General features: G+C 42.5%; 1 protein-coding gene across 2 annotated transcripts in view; it reads left to right on the forward strand.

The window, feature by feature from the left end:
- MYO1D (myosin ID) overlaps positions 1-13,228 on the forward strand; it is a 160,751-nt gene that overhangs the window by 86,457 nt on the left and 61,066 nt on the right. For both annotated transcript variants that reach the window (XM_075171202.1, XM_075171201.1), the window contains one exon: positions 8,816-8,929. In XM_075171202.1, the coding sequence (XP_075027303.1) occupies positions 8,816-8,929 (114 nt within the window). The remainder of the gene's footprint in view (positions 1-8,815; positions 8,930-13,228) is intronic.

The following is a 13,228-nucleotide window of genomic DNA, read 5'->3' on the forward strand; positions in this document are numbered from 1 at the left end:
ATTAGGAAAATGTGCTCGCATTTTTTTTTATGGGTAGTTCATAATGATCTAAATGATGCTGGTTTTAAATGTGTCAGGAGAGGATATGTTGAATTTTACAAAGCCAACAGACAAAAACAATTTCAATGGCAGGCTGGGGCTGCTGATGTTCAAGTGTTTTTAAGAAGCTGTATATTCTTTTTATTTCTAAAAATGTGCTATTGCAGTTGGTCCCCACTTGCCAGAGTGGAGCATGTGCGTGATTATTGTTTATGATTCTGCAAATATTATATTTAACAGTAACAACAAAATTCATTTTGCAGCAGAAAATCTCACTTCATAACAAAACTTCTTTGCTAGTGGTAGTGAGTTATATTATTTATTCAACAGTGATTTGTGTGTATAAAAATAGAAATCTCTTATTGCTTTCCAAACAAAAATATTTCAGTGGAGTATTCTGTTGCTTTTAACATCTTCTCTTTAAGAGCGTGGTTCGCTACTTGAATAAGCGGTTTGAGTGAATATTGGTTTATATTGTTAGGATTAAAGGAGGATCGGGTGAGTCTGGATCCAAACCTCCTCTTTACAATCTTGCAGCAGTTTGGCTGGAACCTCCGTTAGGGACGAGGAGATACAGGAGAATTTCCCCCTGGCTTTTTTCGCTTTAGGCTGAAAACAAAATAATTCCTCTTCTAATTCATTTAATGAACTAGTTCCAAATTGTTGCTGTTTCTAGCTAAACCGGAATAATTGTAAAAATACAATATTCAGTTCTTAAAGATGAGATTATAGGAATTGTTGTTTTGAATGGGAATGAAATGACGGCGAGGGGAATTACTCGGGGTGTGGAGGGTGTACATTATATGTATACTGGGTGTGGGGGTTTAATTTTGCATGTTGTTACGCAACTTTTAAGCTTTTAAGTCCTTATGTTTTTCTCGCTTGCTCCTGATTCAGCTTTGAAGGACAATTTCCTGTGCAAGCATAGGGGAAAGCAGATTTCTGAAACACAGATCCATACCGTATCCATACAGCAATTGCAAGCACAGAGCTCCTGCCTTTGGGCAAGCGTCTGAGCAGTTCTTTTATGTTTATGGTGTATGAAGAAATCCTTGAGCATGGGAACAGGCCTTGTTTCTATACATTCTGTTACTGTGTTTACTTGTTGGAAAAATCCACTTTCTGCTGCCGTTTGTTGCATTGGTGTCCCAGCACTTCAATAATAAAAGCTCTTTGGAGATGGAATAGGTTTTACCTGTCATAAACTGGATTTCTTCCTGAGCCGGAAAGGTTGCTTTCAGAGGTGAAGAAAGCTTTAGCTTAACCATGGGTGCTTAAAAAAAGTAGCTCAGCTGAAATCAGAAAATACTGCAGAGACCGCGAGGTTATAGACTTGCAGTCTTGTGGTTTTTAAATTATCTTGTAACTTTTTTGTTCTTTTTAAAGGTTAAATTGTTGGTCACTTTCTTCTATCAGAGAGGTCAGGCTTAATCCTCCGCTCACCTGCTTAGTCAGGGATACCTTTGCATGGCTTTTGAAATCGTCAGTAAAGGAAGCACACGCGTGAGCACGGCAGTGGAACACGTACGTGCAGGCAGCGGGGCTGGGGTAAGACAAGCGGACCTGCAGCTGCCGACAGAGAAGTGCGCACGAAGCCATGGGTGATGGCTCAGCGGGCACGGGGACCTGCTGCGCATCCACAACCTGGCTGTGCCCGAGTCTTTGAAGTCATTAATACTTTTTCTGGTCTTCATTCTTAACGACCTGTGTTAGACAGAAAAAAATACAGCTGCATTTAGTGAAAATACAGCATCTCCTTTAGGAAAATGATGGCCTTAAAGAAGCAAATAGGAGCACCTCTCCTGCGACAAATGGATAAAATCATTTCAGCATTGCTGTTGAGGACAAGACTGCAGCTTTGTAGGTTCTTTCATGATGTGTGTAAGCCTGGCGACTTCAGTACATCTCCATGTTTAAACTCAAAAGCAAATGACCCCTTTCAAATCTATGCTTGGATGTAGTATCTCTGAGTGAACCATTTGTCTTCCTTCTTCTGTGGACAAGCCTGAAGTGAACAAAGGAGAGAAGACAAACAATCCTGAACTTTGAAAGCTAACAAGACAAAGATTTGACATTTCAAGATTTACCATCTCACTTTCCAACCAATGCACTTCTTTAGATAATCTGTTATGCCTTAAATTTGCACATTGGATTTGCAGACTAAGCAACAGTGAGAACTGTTGTAGAGCCTGTAAGCAACTCTGTGTTTTGACTGTAAGAACACAGTCTTTACCCTGAAAACAGCATTAGCCTTCTTTCACTCTTCACATAAAACAATTTATATCCTAAGCTGTCTTTTCAAAACGAAGGTGTTTCTCTTGTCAAAAATACAAGCTGTAGTATTCTGCCTCTTACCCAAAAAGTAATGGCAGTCTGCGGATCAGCCTTCAGTGCTATGGGGTGGGGGGAGTTTCTTCTGATGCTGCATTCTTCTCTTTTCTTTTTTAAAAAATAAATTTAAAAAATCTATTTTTTTTTTCCTTCCTTTTAGCCTTATCCTTCTTTAACTTCCCCATGTCATACCAAATGTTATTTGTACAAGTGTGGCACTTGGCGTAAGCACTTCCAGGCTGTCTTGGTGGTCGGAGCATTTGAAAGGGAGCGGCTTTCACTGCAGGGCAGTTTGTCAGATTTCTTATGCTAAACCTGGTTTGTTGTGGATTTGCAAATTGGCTGTTGCTGTTTGATTCTCAGCTGAAATTTAGCTCACGCAATGCTTTAGCAGGGGACTGAAGAGTGAGTTACAGAAATGAAAATGTAGTTAATTATCAGGTGATTTCATTGCTTCCCTTAAATAATATTCTGTAACAAAGCATCGGTCCCCAGAATAAGGTTGCTCAGCTTCGTTGGTGGTATATTTTCATGATTCGGCTTATTTGAGGATTCTTGAGCAAAAAATGTGCTGTTACTGCTGGTCCCTTAGTCAGGCGGAAAGGTGTTACTGGCAACGAGAGCGCACTTTGGCGAGCCGAGGTGGATGTTTCACTTCTGGAGCAGCATCAGAGTTCCTTTGTGGCTCTCAGTAAGGTACCGCATCATCACGCCACGTGTGAAGTAGTTCTTGACTGTCAACAGCGATGTTAGGTGTCTGCTCTTGAAAATTTTCAGATAATTGCAGTCTAATACACTTCTTTCCTTGGAAAGAAAAGAAATTAAAAGGATAAGTACTGGGCAATGTGAATAGACACAAGTTAAGCCTGGAGTTCATGTATTTTAAAATGTTTATGTGTAGAACATATCTTATGACCTGTAAGATATTTGCTAACCATGAAATTCTTTGAGACAGATTTTTTTTAGCTGATGATTGACATTGTTCTAGTGAAGTAATACCGACTCTCGCCAGCCAGGAAACTGCTCTTGAAGTATTGATAACTGCTGGTACAGTTTTCTTTAGCTTGAGTGCGTGGGGTCTTCATTTCAACAGCTTGAGATGAATAATAATGGGTGAATCTGTTTGGACCGAAGCTTTTATACCTCTTTTTATAGAATGTCTGTGAAGAGACTTTGAAGTCTCGCTGATGGGAGGTGCATGTGCTCGCTTTCTCGCAGTGGGTATAGGTAGAAGCAGGTCATTTCTGCCTATGGAAAAATACATCTTTTCTGAGCATTGTGCTGCTCTTCATTTTTTTTCAAAGGAAATTTTCAAGTTTTTTTGCCTTGGGAAACCAAATGCATATTTCATGCATACCATCAGATTTTGTTGTATCACCTAGGAAACAACAGTTACTCTTTTTTTTTTTTTTTTTTTTAGAATGAGGCTTTTCTTCCCACTTTCTCCTTTGTCATTTGTGGCACCAAGCTCCCTCGAGAGGACCATCTCTTCCAAAGCCAGGTCCCCTGCGGTGTCTAGAGGCCCCTGGCAGAGACCTGAAAAGCTCATTTGGAGGTTTTTGTGCTGTGGGCTAGACTTTCGTTTTTCCCCATAAGCTAGTCAAGAAGCTAAATTAAGATGGATCCACATTTGGATCAACAAAGATATAAATAAAAAATGCCCAGAAGGTGCAGAGAACACAATGCTAGGAAGGGCTGATCTCCAGGAGGGTATGAGCTGTATCTGAGAACATAAGGCCTGTCTCTACTCCTACAAAATCCAAAGAATTGTGACATTCGCAGTGGTGCTGGCATTTGTCGGAACCTTTTCTGTGCATGCTTCCCAACTGACAGTTTACTTCTAAAAACACAGTATGTATTATTTACATAAATATGCCATAGATGCATGAGACACCTGAAGCAAAGCGATTGCTTGGAAAGAGCTGAAAAGGACATGAGTTCCCGGGCAGCGAGAATTTGCTTCTCACATAAGATAAGCTGCTGGACTTCCCCTTAGTACGTCTCTTTAGCTCTTCAGCTGAATTTATTGTTCAGTGTGACCACTGAAACCAGTGGGTAACCACAAGAAAGAAGTGGAATTTAAAAGATGCTTGTGGAACTACTGTGATATTATATTGCCTTGCAAAAGTTGGGCATGCTTCCCGTCCCTGCTTTCTGGGCAGGAGCTGCAGGACCTTCTGCGGTGGGGTGGCTCTGGTTGCACAGCTCGGTGAGGTCTGCTCCCTTTGTCACCGTGGGCTCCGTGCTGGAGGTGGGCATGGACAACAGGGAGGAGGTTGTGATGGGAGCAACACGCAGGATCGTGGCAGTTAACGGGTGGTGTTGTCAGACTCTTCAAAAAAAATTAAAATAAATCAAAAAGACGTGTTTGGGAACCATGGCCGTTACAGCATCAGGTCTGGGGGGGGGCAGATCGCAGCCCAACAGGCTTAAACTCCCAGGACATGGAGCGTGGCGTGCTGTAAGCCGCACAGCCGAATTACGGTTTGAGGAGCCTGTGCTCCCGCTCAAACAACTCACCGTGTAGCACCAGGCACTCCTAACCTACTTTCTCTGGGCCATTCAGTCTTTCATAGCCTTTATTTTTTTTCTCCCATTTATCTGTTTCCTAAAATAATCCCAGTTATTCAGCATCTCTTCCTGCGAGATTTTCTAGGCCCTCAATCATTTTCTTTGCCTTCTCTGAACCATTATAGTCTCCACGTTCATCGTCCTGGTGCTTCACGTGATATTCCAAGTGAGACCGTGGCACCCAGGACATTATTCCCCATGCTAGTCTTTACCGCATGCTAACGCCTTGCTTGTTTTCAGCTGCCTGGCATGTTTGTGCCAAGATCTATCCAGAGCTGTCTGAAATCATCTTCAGTTACTTTTTCTGAGTTGGTGCCGTTAATTTAAAGCTGTCATGTAGCTCTCCAATTTGCATTTTTTGCCTTTATCTGCTCTGCACTTTGCCACTCTGCTGCCTGTTGACTGAGAAGATTTAAGTTCTCCAGTTGTCTCCTGACTTCATCTAGGAAAATCCTATTTATGTTCATACCCCTCATCACGTCTCACCCTTGTCTTCCCTTCTCAGCTGATTAATAAATATCTCTGTGTCTGTGATACGCCGATGACTCCAGTTTTGCCTTAGTGAAAAATAGTTTCTACTCTGTGTCCTACTTTCTCGCTTGCTTTTGACAAAACTTTGCATCTTGCCTGGTGACTGTTTAGTACCCAGGCTCTTGGGGCATCTGAAAGTCTAGACGGCATCAGATATTCTCCTTTGGTGTAGTATTTCCTGGACAAATTAATTGTAGTGTTAGTGAGACGCGTGTTTCCTCTGTGAAAACCCCACTTGCTGGAGCCTAACGTTACCAGCAGCCTAGAAGAATATTTGTGATGGGATGGGGGGAGTTTAAATGGTCTGTGTTTAGAAAGGAGACATGAATAAAGGCATGATCCCAGGGTATAAAACACTCCTCTGGAGAGAATATAATTTTGTTTCCTGCCGTAACATGATCCTCCCACTTCTGTTTTGTAAATAATGACACTAATTCCGTAAGGTGTAGAATAGTGATTTATTATCTTCAGTCTTCCTCGATCTTCCCCAGATCAGATGTTACTGTGAAGGTACAACATTTAGGATCTTGTATCCTTTGAATAAGTACATTTTTAATAAACAGCTGCATATTTTTACAATAATTTTCCAGAGGTGTTTATTGGCATTTGACAGCAGTTTTGGTGATTTAATTTGTCAGGTATTGGCAGGATGCTGTTGCTGGACATCTCTTTGGTGGTCAAAAATAGACATGAATTCAGAATGCCAGAATACCTAGAATTAAGAGAAATTACATAATTATGTGACCACTGTACATGGCTTGCCGCTTGTTACTTTGCATCGTTGGCTGGTGCTTAAATAATCTGTTCTCCCATTGCTCTTACTACGTAGAAACTGGATGCATGAACTGCAACAAAATACTGGGATGTGGGGCTACGCACTTGGCTGTTTTCAGCTGTACTTGCTGAGGGGTTCGTATATTGCCGTCTTCCAACAGTTAATTTTTATCTTCTCAGAACTGTTACGTATGATTGGTATTTTAAAAAAAAAAGTTTCAGGGTTGATCCACACAAAAAACATAAGTACGCTACGCGATGGAGCTTATTTTCCCCATACACTGAGTGCCTGGTTATGCAAACAATATCCCAGGTGGATAATATTTTGAGTTCAAATTAAAGTGAACCAACTTCTTGAGTACGCCTAAGATTATTCTGTGAGGGTTGGGACATAAATAATCTCTGCTGCTGTTGATTGCCAGTGAGATTACAGGTGATAATATAGTGGTTTGCCTCAGCAGGCAACTAATGGTTCTTCACTGAATTATAGCATGTATCTATAATTGGTCTTAAATTTACAACTGTAGAGCCCAGTGGCAACATTAAGATATTAAGATATTAATGCGTCCCAATGGCGACACTAAGCTCTGTTTGCTGAACTACTAGAAACCGTCAGAATATTTCAGGTACCGTGAAGTCTATTTTCTTGGTAGCGTATGGGCTGATGAAATGCCAGAATGATTTAGGTGGGAAGGGACCTCTGGAGGTCTGTGGTCCAACCTCCTGCTCTGAGCAGGGCTAACTTCGGAGTTGGATCAGGGTGCTCAGACTCCCAGTCAGCTGAATTTTGAAGATCCCCGAGGATGAAGGTTACGTGGCCTCTCTGAGCCCTGTCCCAGCACTGCCACCTTCCCAGGGCGATTTCTTTCCCTTGTGTCCAGTTGGACTTTCTGCTGTTGCATCTTCTGCCCATTGCCTCTTGTCCTTTTCTGTACTTCTCCGAGAAGTCTAGCTCCGTCTCCTCTGTACCCCACCTTTGTCAGAGGGTACAGTCATTTGAAGATTAAAACACCTTTGCCTCTTTTTGGAAGCCGGTATTAAAGTTATTTGAAGTGCATTATGATTTTCTTAGTAGTAAGTATCCTATAGGAGTGGAGTGGGAGTCAGGAGACCGAGTCCAGATTCAAAATAACCTGAGAATGGTACAAGCATCTAACAAAAACCAAACCAAACAAAATCTCACTCAGTGGTGAGTTAACCTCAGAGGTGCACAGATGCCTCCGGGTGCTTTCTTGTTTGGTCTAGAAGTTTGCTGGATGCTATAGCTCTGCTCAACGTGTTCCCAGAATAGTCCTAGACAGCGTAGTTGGACAGCGAGCTCCTGTTTAAAGAATTTCTTTTGAGGAGCTTGAGCCCACCACTGATCTTTAGACATCCTTGCCTTGAATACCATGTCCTTAACAGAACACAAAGTCAAGTTACAATATGGGTTGAGCGATGTCTACGGGTCTGGCACAGCTGAACGGCTCTCATAGCTTGCTGCTGCTGAACAGGGCCGTCCGGTTTTCTTCCCCTGCTTATCACTACCCTCTTTCCCTTGCCCTGGCGCCGATACTCGTTGTGCCTTTCCCTTGCTAAATTCACAAAAAGGGCAGATTTTTGTCAGGTTAGTGAATCGATAGGGCTGATAAGCACCAGAGCTGGCTCGGGGTCGGGGTTAGGACCTCCTGGAAGGGGCAACAGGACATTGTTCTCAATGGTGGTGAGCCTTTAGACCGGACTGGTTGTGCTCTTGCTCTGCCTTTCTTGCTTAAGAATGGAGAGGGTGTTCAATACTCCTTGCAGCCTGAGGGCACTCCAGCTTGGGTCTTCTGCTTGCCGAGAAATAACCTTGCCTTCCTCCCACCAGCTGGTGGCCTAGGTCCCTGCGGACCTCCCGGGCTTGGCTCTCCCGGGCTCCATCTGGCCCGTTCAGTCTCTTCTTCCTTCTTGCAGGGTGGCACAACTTCAGCAGAACCGGTGGAGCGTGCCCGTGCTCACTAACACATCCACCAAAGGGCAGGGGAAGGGTGGTTGTCCAGGTTTTCCACTTCTTGGGGGAGTTGCTTACCTACGTCCAAGGCACAGATGTTTTAAAAGAGGGAAATGGGACCCACTCAAATTTAGGATGGGCCAAAACATCTGCTTTCAAATGCCTCAAGTCTGGAGTGTCACAGACCCTGGTGGCACTCTGTTTAGCTCTGCGGGGCAGGTATTCTGCATCGTGCTTTTGGGGTGACAAAGGCAGGTATATAATGTAGGAACAAGAGCCATCTGCCTGGGGCTTGGTGCCTGCCAGTGGACAGGGATGCAGGTTGAATGTTGCGAGGGGAAAGCACCTATCCTTTATTTGATTGAGGCCGTGGACTTCCCAGGTTGCCCCAGCCGGGCTGGATAACTCTGGAAACGTTGCTTCTCCGAGATTCTGCGTTTCTCTATTTGTGAAATGGGATTACAAGGTCCATCTTCCCTTTTCACTGTTTCAGGATCTCTGGAGAAAACTTGTTTAAGAGCTATGTTAAAACCTCAAAGTTTTTATTCTGCATGTTCTTGCAGTGATTAGTGGGACTGAAAATTTGCTTCTTTACAGGTCAATCGGTTTAATAAGGTGGAGGACAGAGCAATCTTCATTACTGATCGACACCTTTATAAGATGGACCCTATGAAGCAGTACAAAGTGATGAAGACCATCCCCCTCTATAACGTAAGTACAAGGACGGGGGAGTCTCATCTCGGGCTCTCTTAGTCACGGGCAGTGCATACTACTGTTTAGCTGCATTTTCATATCCATAAAATGGAAAAAGACCTTGGTTTACAGTTTTTAATGTATTTAATGTCTTTAAAACAGTTATAGTACAGTCATCTACAACACTGATGCATCATGTTAGCTTTTAATTTCAGTCCATAAAATAAAAGCTAAAAAGCAAACTGTTTATCACACTCTCTTCTGCTCATTCTTCTATTTTGTTTTTTATTTGCTGTGCGCTGCAAGATCTTGGCCCCATAAGGGGGTTAGCATTTCACAGCAGCTTATGACACAATTTCTGTGTCTTTGGGGGTTTGTTTGATCCTTTGTGTCATGTCTGAATTTTTTTTTTTTTTATTTGTTCATGTTTAATGTAAATCTTATCAAAGCTAAATTCAGAATTATAGTGAGGTATCTGGCCTTTGGGGTAGCAGAGTTTAGCTGCCAGTGACAAAGCAGCAGATTATCACTGGTAGGAAGGGGGATGGGGGGAAACCTCATCTTAGCTCTTCAGCATCCTGGAGTGTGGATTCAACTGCTTGTTTGTTTTCCTCAGCCTGAAGTAACACTACTACGGTTATCTTAAACCTACAGAACGTGGCTGGGTTGCTTGGAAGTGTCGTACACAAATTTGTTGGGACATTTGCATTTGGAGAAATAATAAATCTGGCAGCCCCATATTGCTAAAACAGCAGAGATGGGATTAGGGTAACGGTAAAATCTAATCTGCAAATGTGGAGTGAAGGATTAGCTCCGACTGCATCCGTAATGTTGGTTTTATAGCTCCTCTTCTAACCTCCTTGCTGGTCATCCACCTAACTGTGCGCCGACCACCCACCGCAGCGTGTGTGTGGAGCAACGTGCTCGTCTGCCGTCTCTGCGTGCCCTAATGAGAGTATTCGCTGTAGCAAAGCCACGTCTCCATGGCAGTGTCTCTTGCTTTGAAAAGACGTTACTGCCAGGGAGTTAGCAGCTGCAGGTCATTTTCCTCAGTTGATGTTCTGTTCTGCTGACATTATCTCTTAATTGTGCAAAATTAAATTGTCAGCAGATTACGTTGCTAAATGGCTGACTCCTGCTTGTGCAAACCAACTTGTGCAAACACAGAGAGACTCTAAGCAGAGTGTTTTTTCTAGATGGGTGGTTTTTTGTGAAGTATCAAGGTGAACGCAGGGGGACAAGGTGGAATTTTGTCTATCACAATTTCTCGCTATTAGTTTTCTGCACTCTTACCTTATACAAAATGGCTAAGCCATTGCAATTCACTTACCGCATTAGTAATTACAGGTGAATCTGTATTTATCGCAGCTTTAGAAAAACGTCTGCGTTCCCTGCATGTCTGATGGGTTTAAAGGTGGAGCTTGTACATTCATGTAACAGCACGAGACCAGGTCAGCGTGTTGGTAGTCTGAACGTTTTCCTCTGAAATCCTTAATGCCTTAAAAATTAGAGGAGGAGAGCAAATCAAATACAATTTGTAGGTTGCCTATAGAATATCTGTTACTTAGAAATGTTAATAATTATTGTTTTTTCACAAAACACGGATGTCTGAAATAAAGTACCCATTCATACAGAGTGCTGTAGCGCAGGCTGTATGTTGGCTGTCTGCTTTGCATTTCCTCTGGCAGCAAAACAGTTAGTGGTCAGTGCATATAGCTCTCTTGCTCTTCGAATACTTAAATTTCCGTAGATATGAATCAGCTTTATTTGTAGATCTGCAATTATTCCCTTTAGCAACCTACCACAAGGCTTCTTGGCTGAACAGTTTCCTTGACCTGAGCAACCGTGAAGTGGTCCCGGAGTACTTTGCACAGGAGGGATGGATCCAAAAGACCCTTCACTGACTCATACAGGTGTCAGAATAATATTCCAGAGTGGAAATCTGATGAAAGCTATCTCTGGTAAATGCTGTAGTGATAAATTTCTGCTCTGTTGGCCACAGCCTCTCCTTCTGTCTGCTCCTCCTGCACTGTGGTCCTGGGGAACAGTAGAAAATCTGCACGTAGGCACCAGGATTGCACCGTGGTGCTAGGGCGTGCTCACTGATCCTGCTGATTTAGTGCTGACCCCTCTCTGCGCCGCAGGAAGAGGGGAGAGAAGGAGAGAGTTTGGAAATGTGTTTGGTTCATACACAGTACATGAAATATTTTGTATTTCTTTTGCCAGGATTTCTTAAATTTAACTCTGGAAAATGGTTAATGCTATAAAGCATTGGGTTTTGGTTTTGCAGTTATGTTTTATATTTTGTTACTTAATGATTTGAATATGCATTGTCTTTCACCTCTTGAGCTGCCTTGCACACTCTCTCTTGTTTTTCTGCATGCCTGATCCCTTCTTGTGTGGAAACCCTTTTACAGCGCACAGGGAGGTGGTGTAAGTAGCCAATTAGTGACACAGAGATTCCTTCCCTTCGGGGAAAGAACAATTGTTTGAACTGATAACGAAGATTTTTGGGAAGCAAATAGATAATAATTACACCAGTCGTGATGTATATCAGTGTATCAAATATGTCCTACTAGAACGATACGTGTTCATGGGGAAGATGGATTGCCCTTCCGATACGTAAAGGTGAACCCAGCTGAAATCCGTCTGCCTGTTAGCTGCACTCTCGCCATCAGCATTTCGAAAGCACCCTATCAACACGGCGACATCCTTAGGGACGGTGTTTCCATGGAAATCTCACTGGAGACAGTCAGCTGATGTCTGTTACGATCATAAACTTGTTTTCAGCTGAAGAAATCACACTGCAGTTCCCCATCTCCTTTAACTATGTTTACATGTAAATGGTTTAAGTATAGCCCGGGCTGCGTGCCTGCTCGGGTCCCAGGCTCTGCAGTCTCTTAGTTTGTGTCCTGTGTGAGGAATCTGTAATTTTCTGCAAATGATGACAAAGCAATAACTTTCCTTTCAACCCTGACTATTTCGCTGGATTGAGATGATACTTTGGGGAATTTTCTGTATGCAAGCGTTCTGGCAGTTGCCTCAGAAGTGCCAATATACAATTATCTTTTTATTCTTACGTGGAGAAAAAATAAACAGATAATGGCAGAAAGGAATTAAAAGGTGACTGAGCAGCAGAAAGGATCTTGCAACTCCCTTTCCCAGTACAGTGGTGAATGCAATAAAGGATGTTCTGAGGATGCTGAGAATCTTCTCCTGATCCTCAAGCAGAGCTAATATTAGTGTTTGTAAATACTGAGATAAGCACCTTCTTTAAAATTATTTCTTTTGTCTTATGTTTATTCCTTCAGATAGTCTTATGGGGAGGGGTGAAATAAGAAAATTTTGAAGGGCTCTTGGACTTCTAACACGGTTCTGTTGAATAATTAATGTTGAAATAGGCTTTTCAAATCCTGATATTTCAACTTGTTCATCTTTCACACTTGGTGCACATTTAAAACCTTGATGGCAGGAGTCTCTGCGGTGCTGTTGTGCTCACAGGATGTTATTTAAGCATGCAAATTAATTTTAAGGGATGCTATAAACCCATGCAGCTGTTAATGTCGTGTGCATGAAGTGTAGCTTGTTTTTAAAGTATTTCATAATCTCAGAATAGCGTGAACGGCAGAGAATAAACTCTACCTGTGCTGGGTATATGCAACTGGTAGCAGGAAATCTCTGCTCAGTGTTTTAAATATCAGCAATTGCAGTAGTGCAGACAGACTGTTGTACTGTGATAATAAGCCAAGAAAATATGAGTGATTCTAAACTTGTGTAGTGTTTTATCCAGAAAATAGGGCATACACCGCACTGCTTTTCTGGGACGATGCTGCTGTCTGGTATGTGTTAGACATCCAGAGCTGGAACAGGTTTCTTGGAAATAATATGTTGTGACTGCTAAACCAAACATACGGATCCAGACTGTTTCTGGGTATGATTCATGCTTCTGAAAGGAGTGAGTAGTCTCCAGCTCGATTTGTGCTAATAGCCGTTCCAACACAGGCAGTGGGGTTACGTAGAAGGCTTTTTTCTTTAAGAAGGGGATAATGAGACTTTCATTTCCACAAAATGGTATATCGGTGCCTCTCACTTCTAGGAGAATGTGGCTCCTCTCTGCAAATCTCTGGATGACTCAAGGGAGTCGTGTAGTCCTGTACTGGAGAGGGAAGGTCTGCTGTATTCCCTCTCTGGTCTCATCATTCTTTTGCCTTTCTCTCTCTCTCTCTTTTTTCTTTTTTTTTTTTTTTTTAAGCACTGGTTTGTTAAATGTACTTGCCTCTTGATGTTTCTTTTGCCATCCTTATATTTTGTTTCCCC

Source organism: Calonectris borealis, chromosome 22 (assembly GCF_964195595.1).
Source record: "Calonectris borealis chromosome 22, bCalBor7.hap1.2, whole genome shotgun sequence".
NCBI lineage: Eukaryota > Metazoa > Chordata > Aves > Procellariiformes > Procellariidae > Calonectris > Calonectris borealis.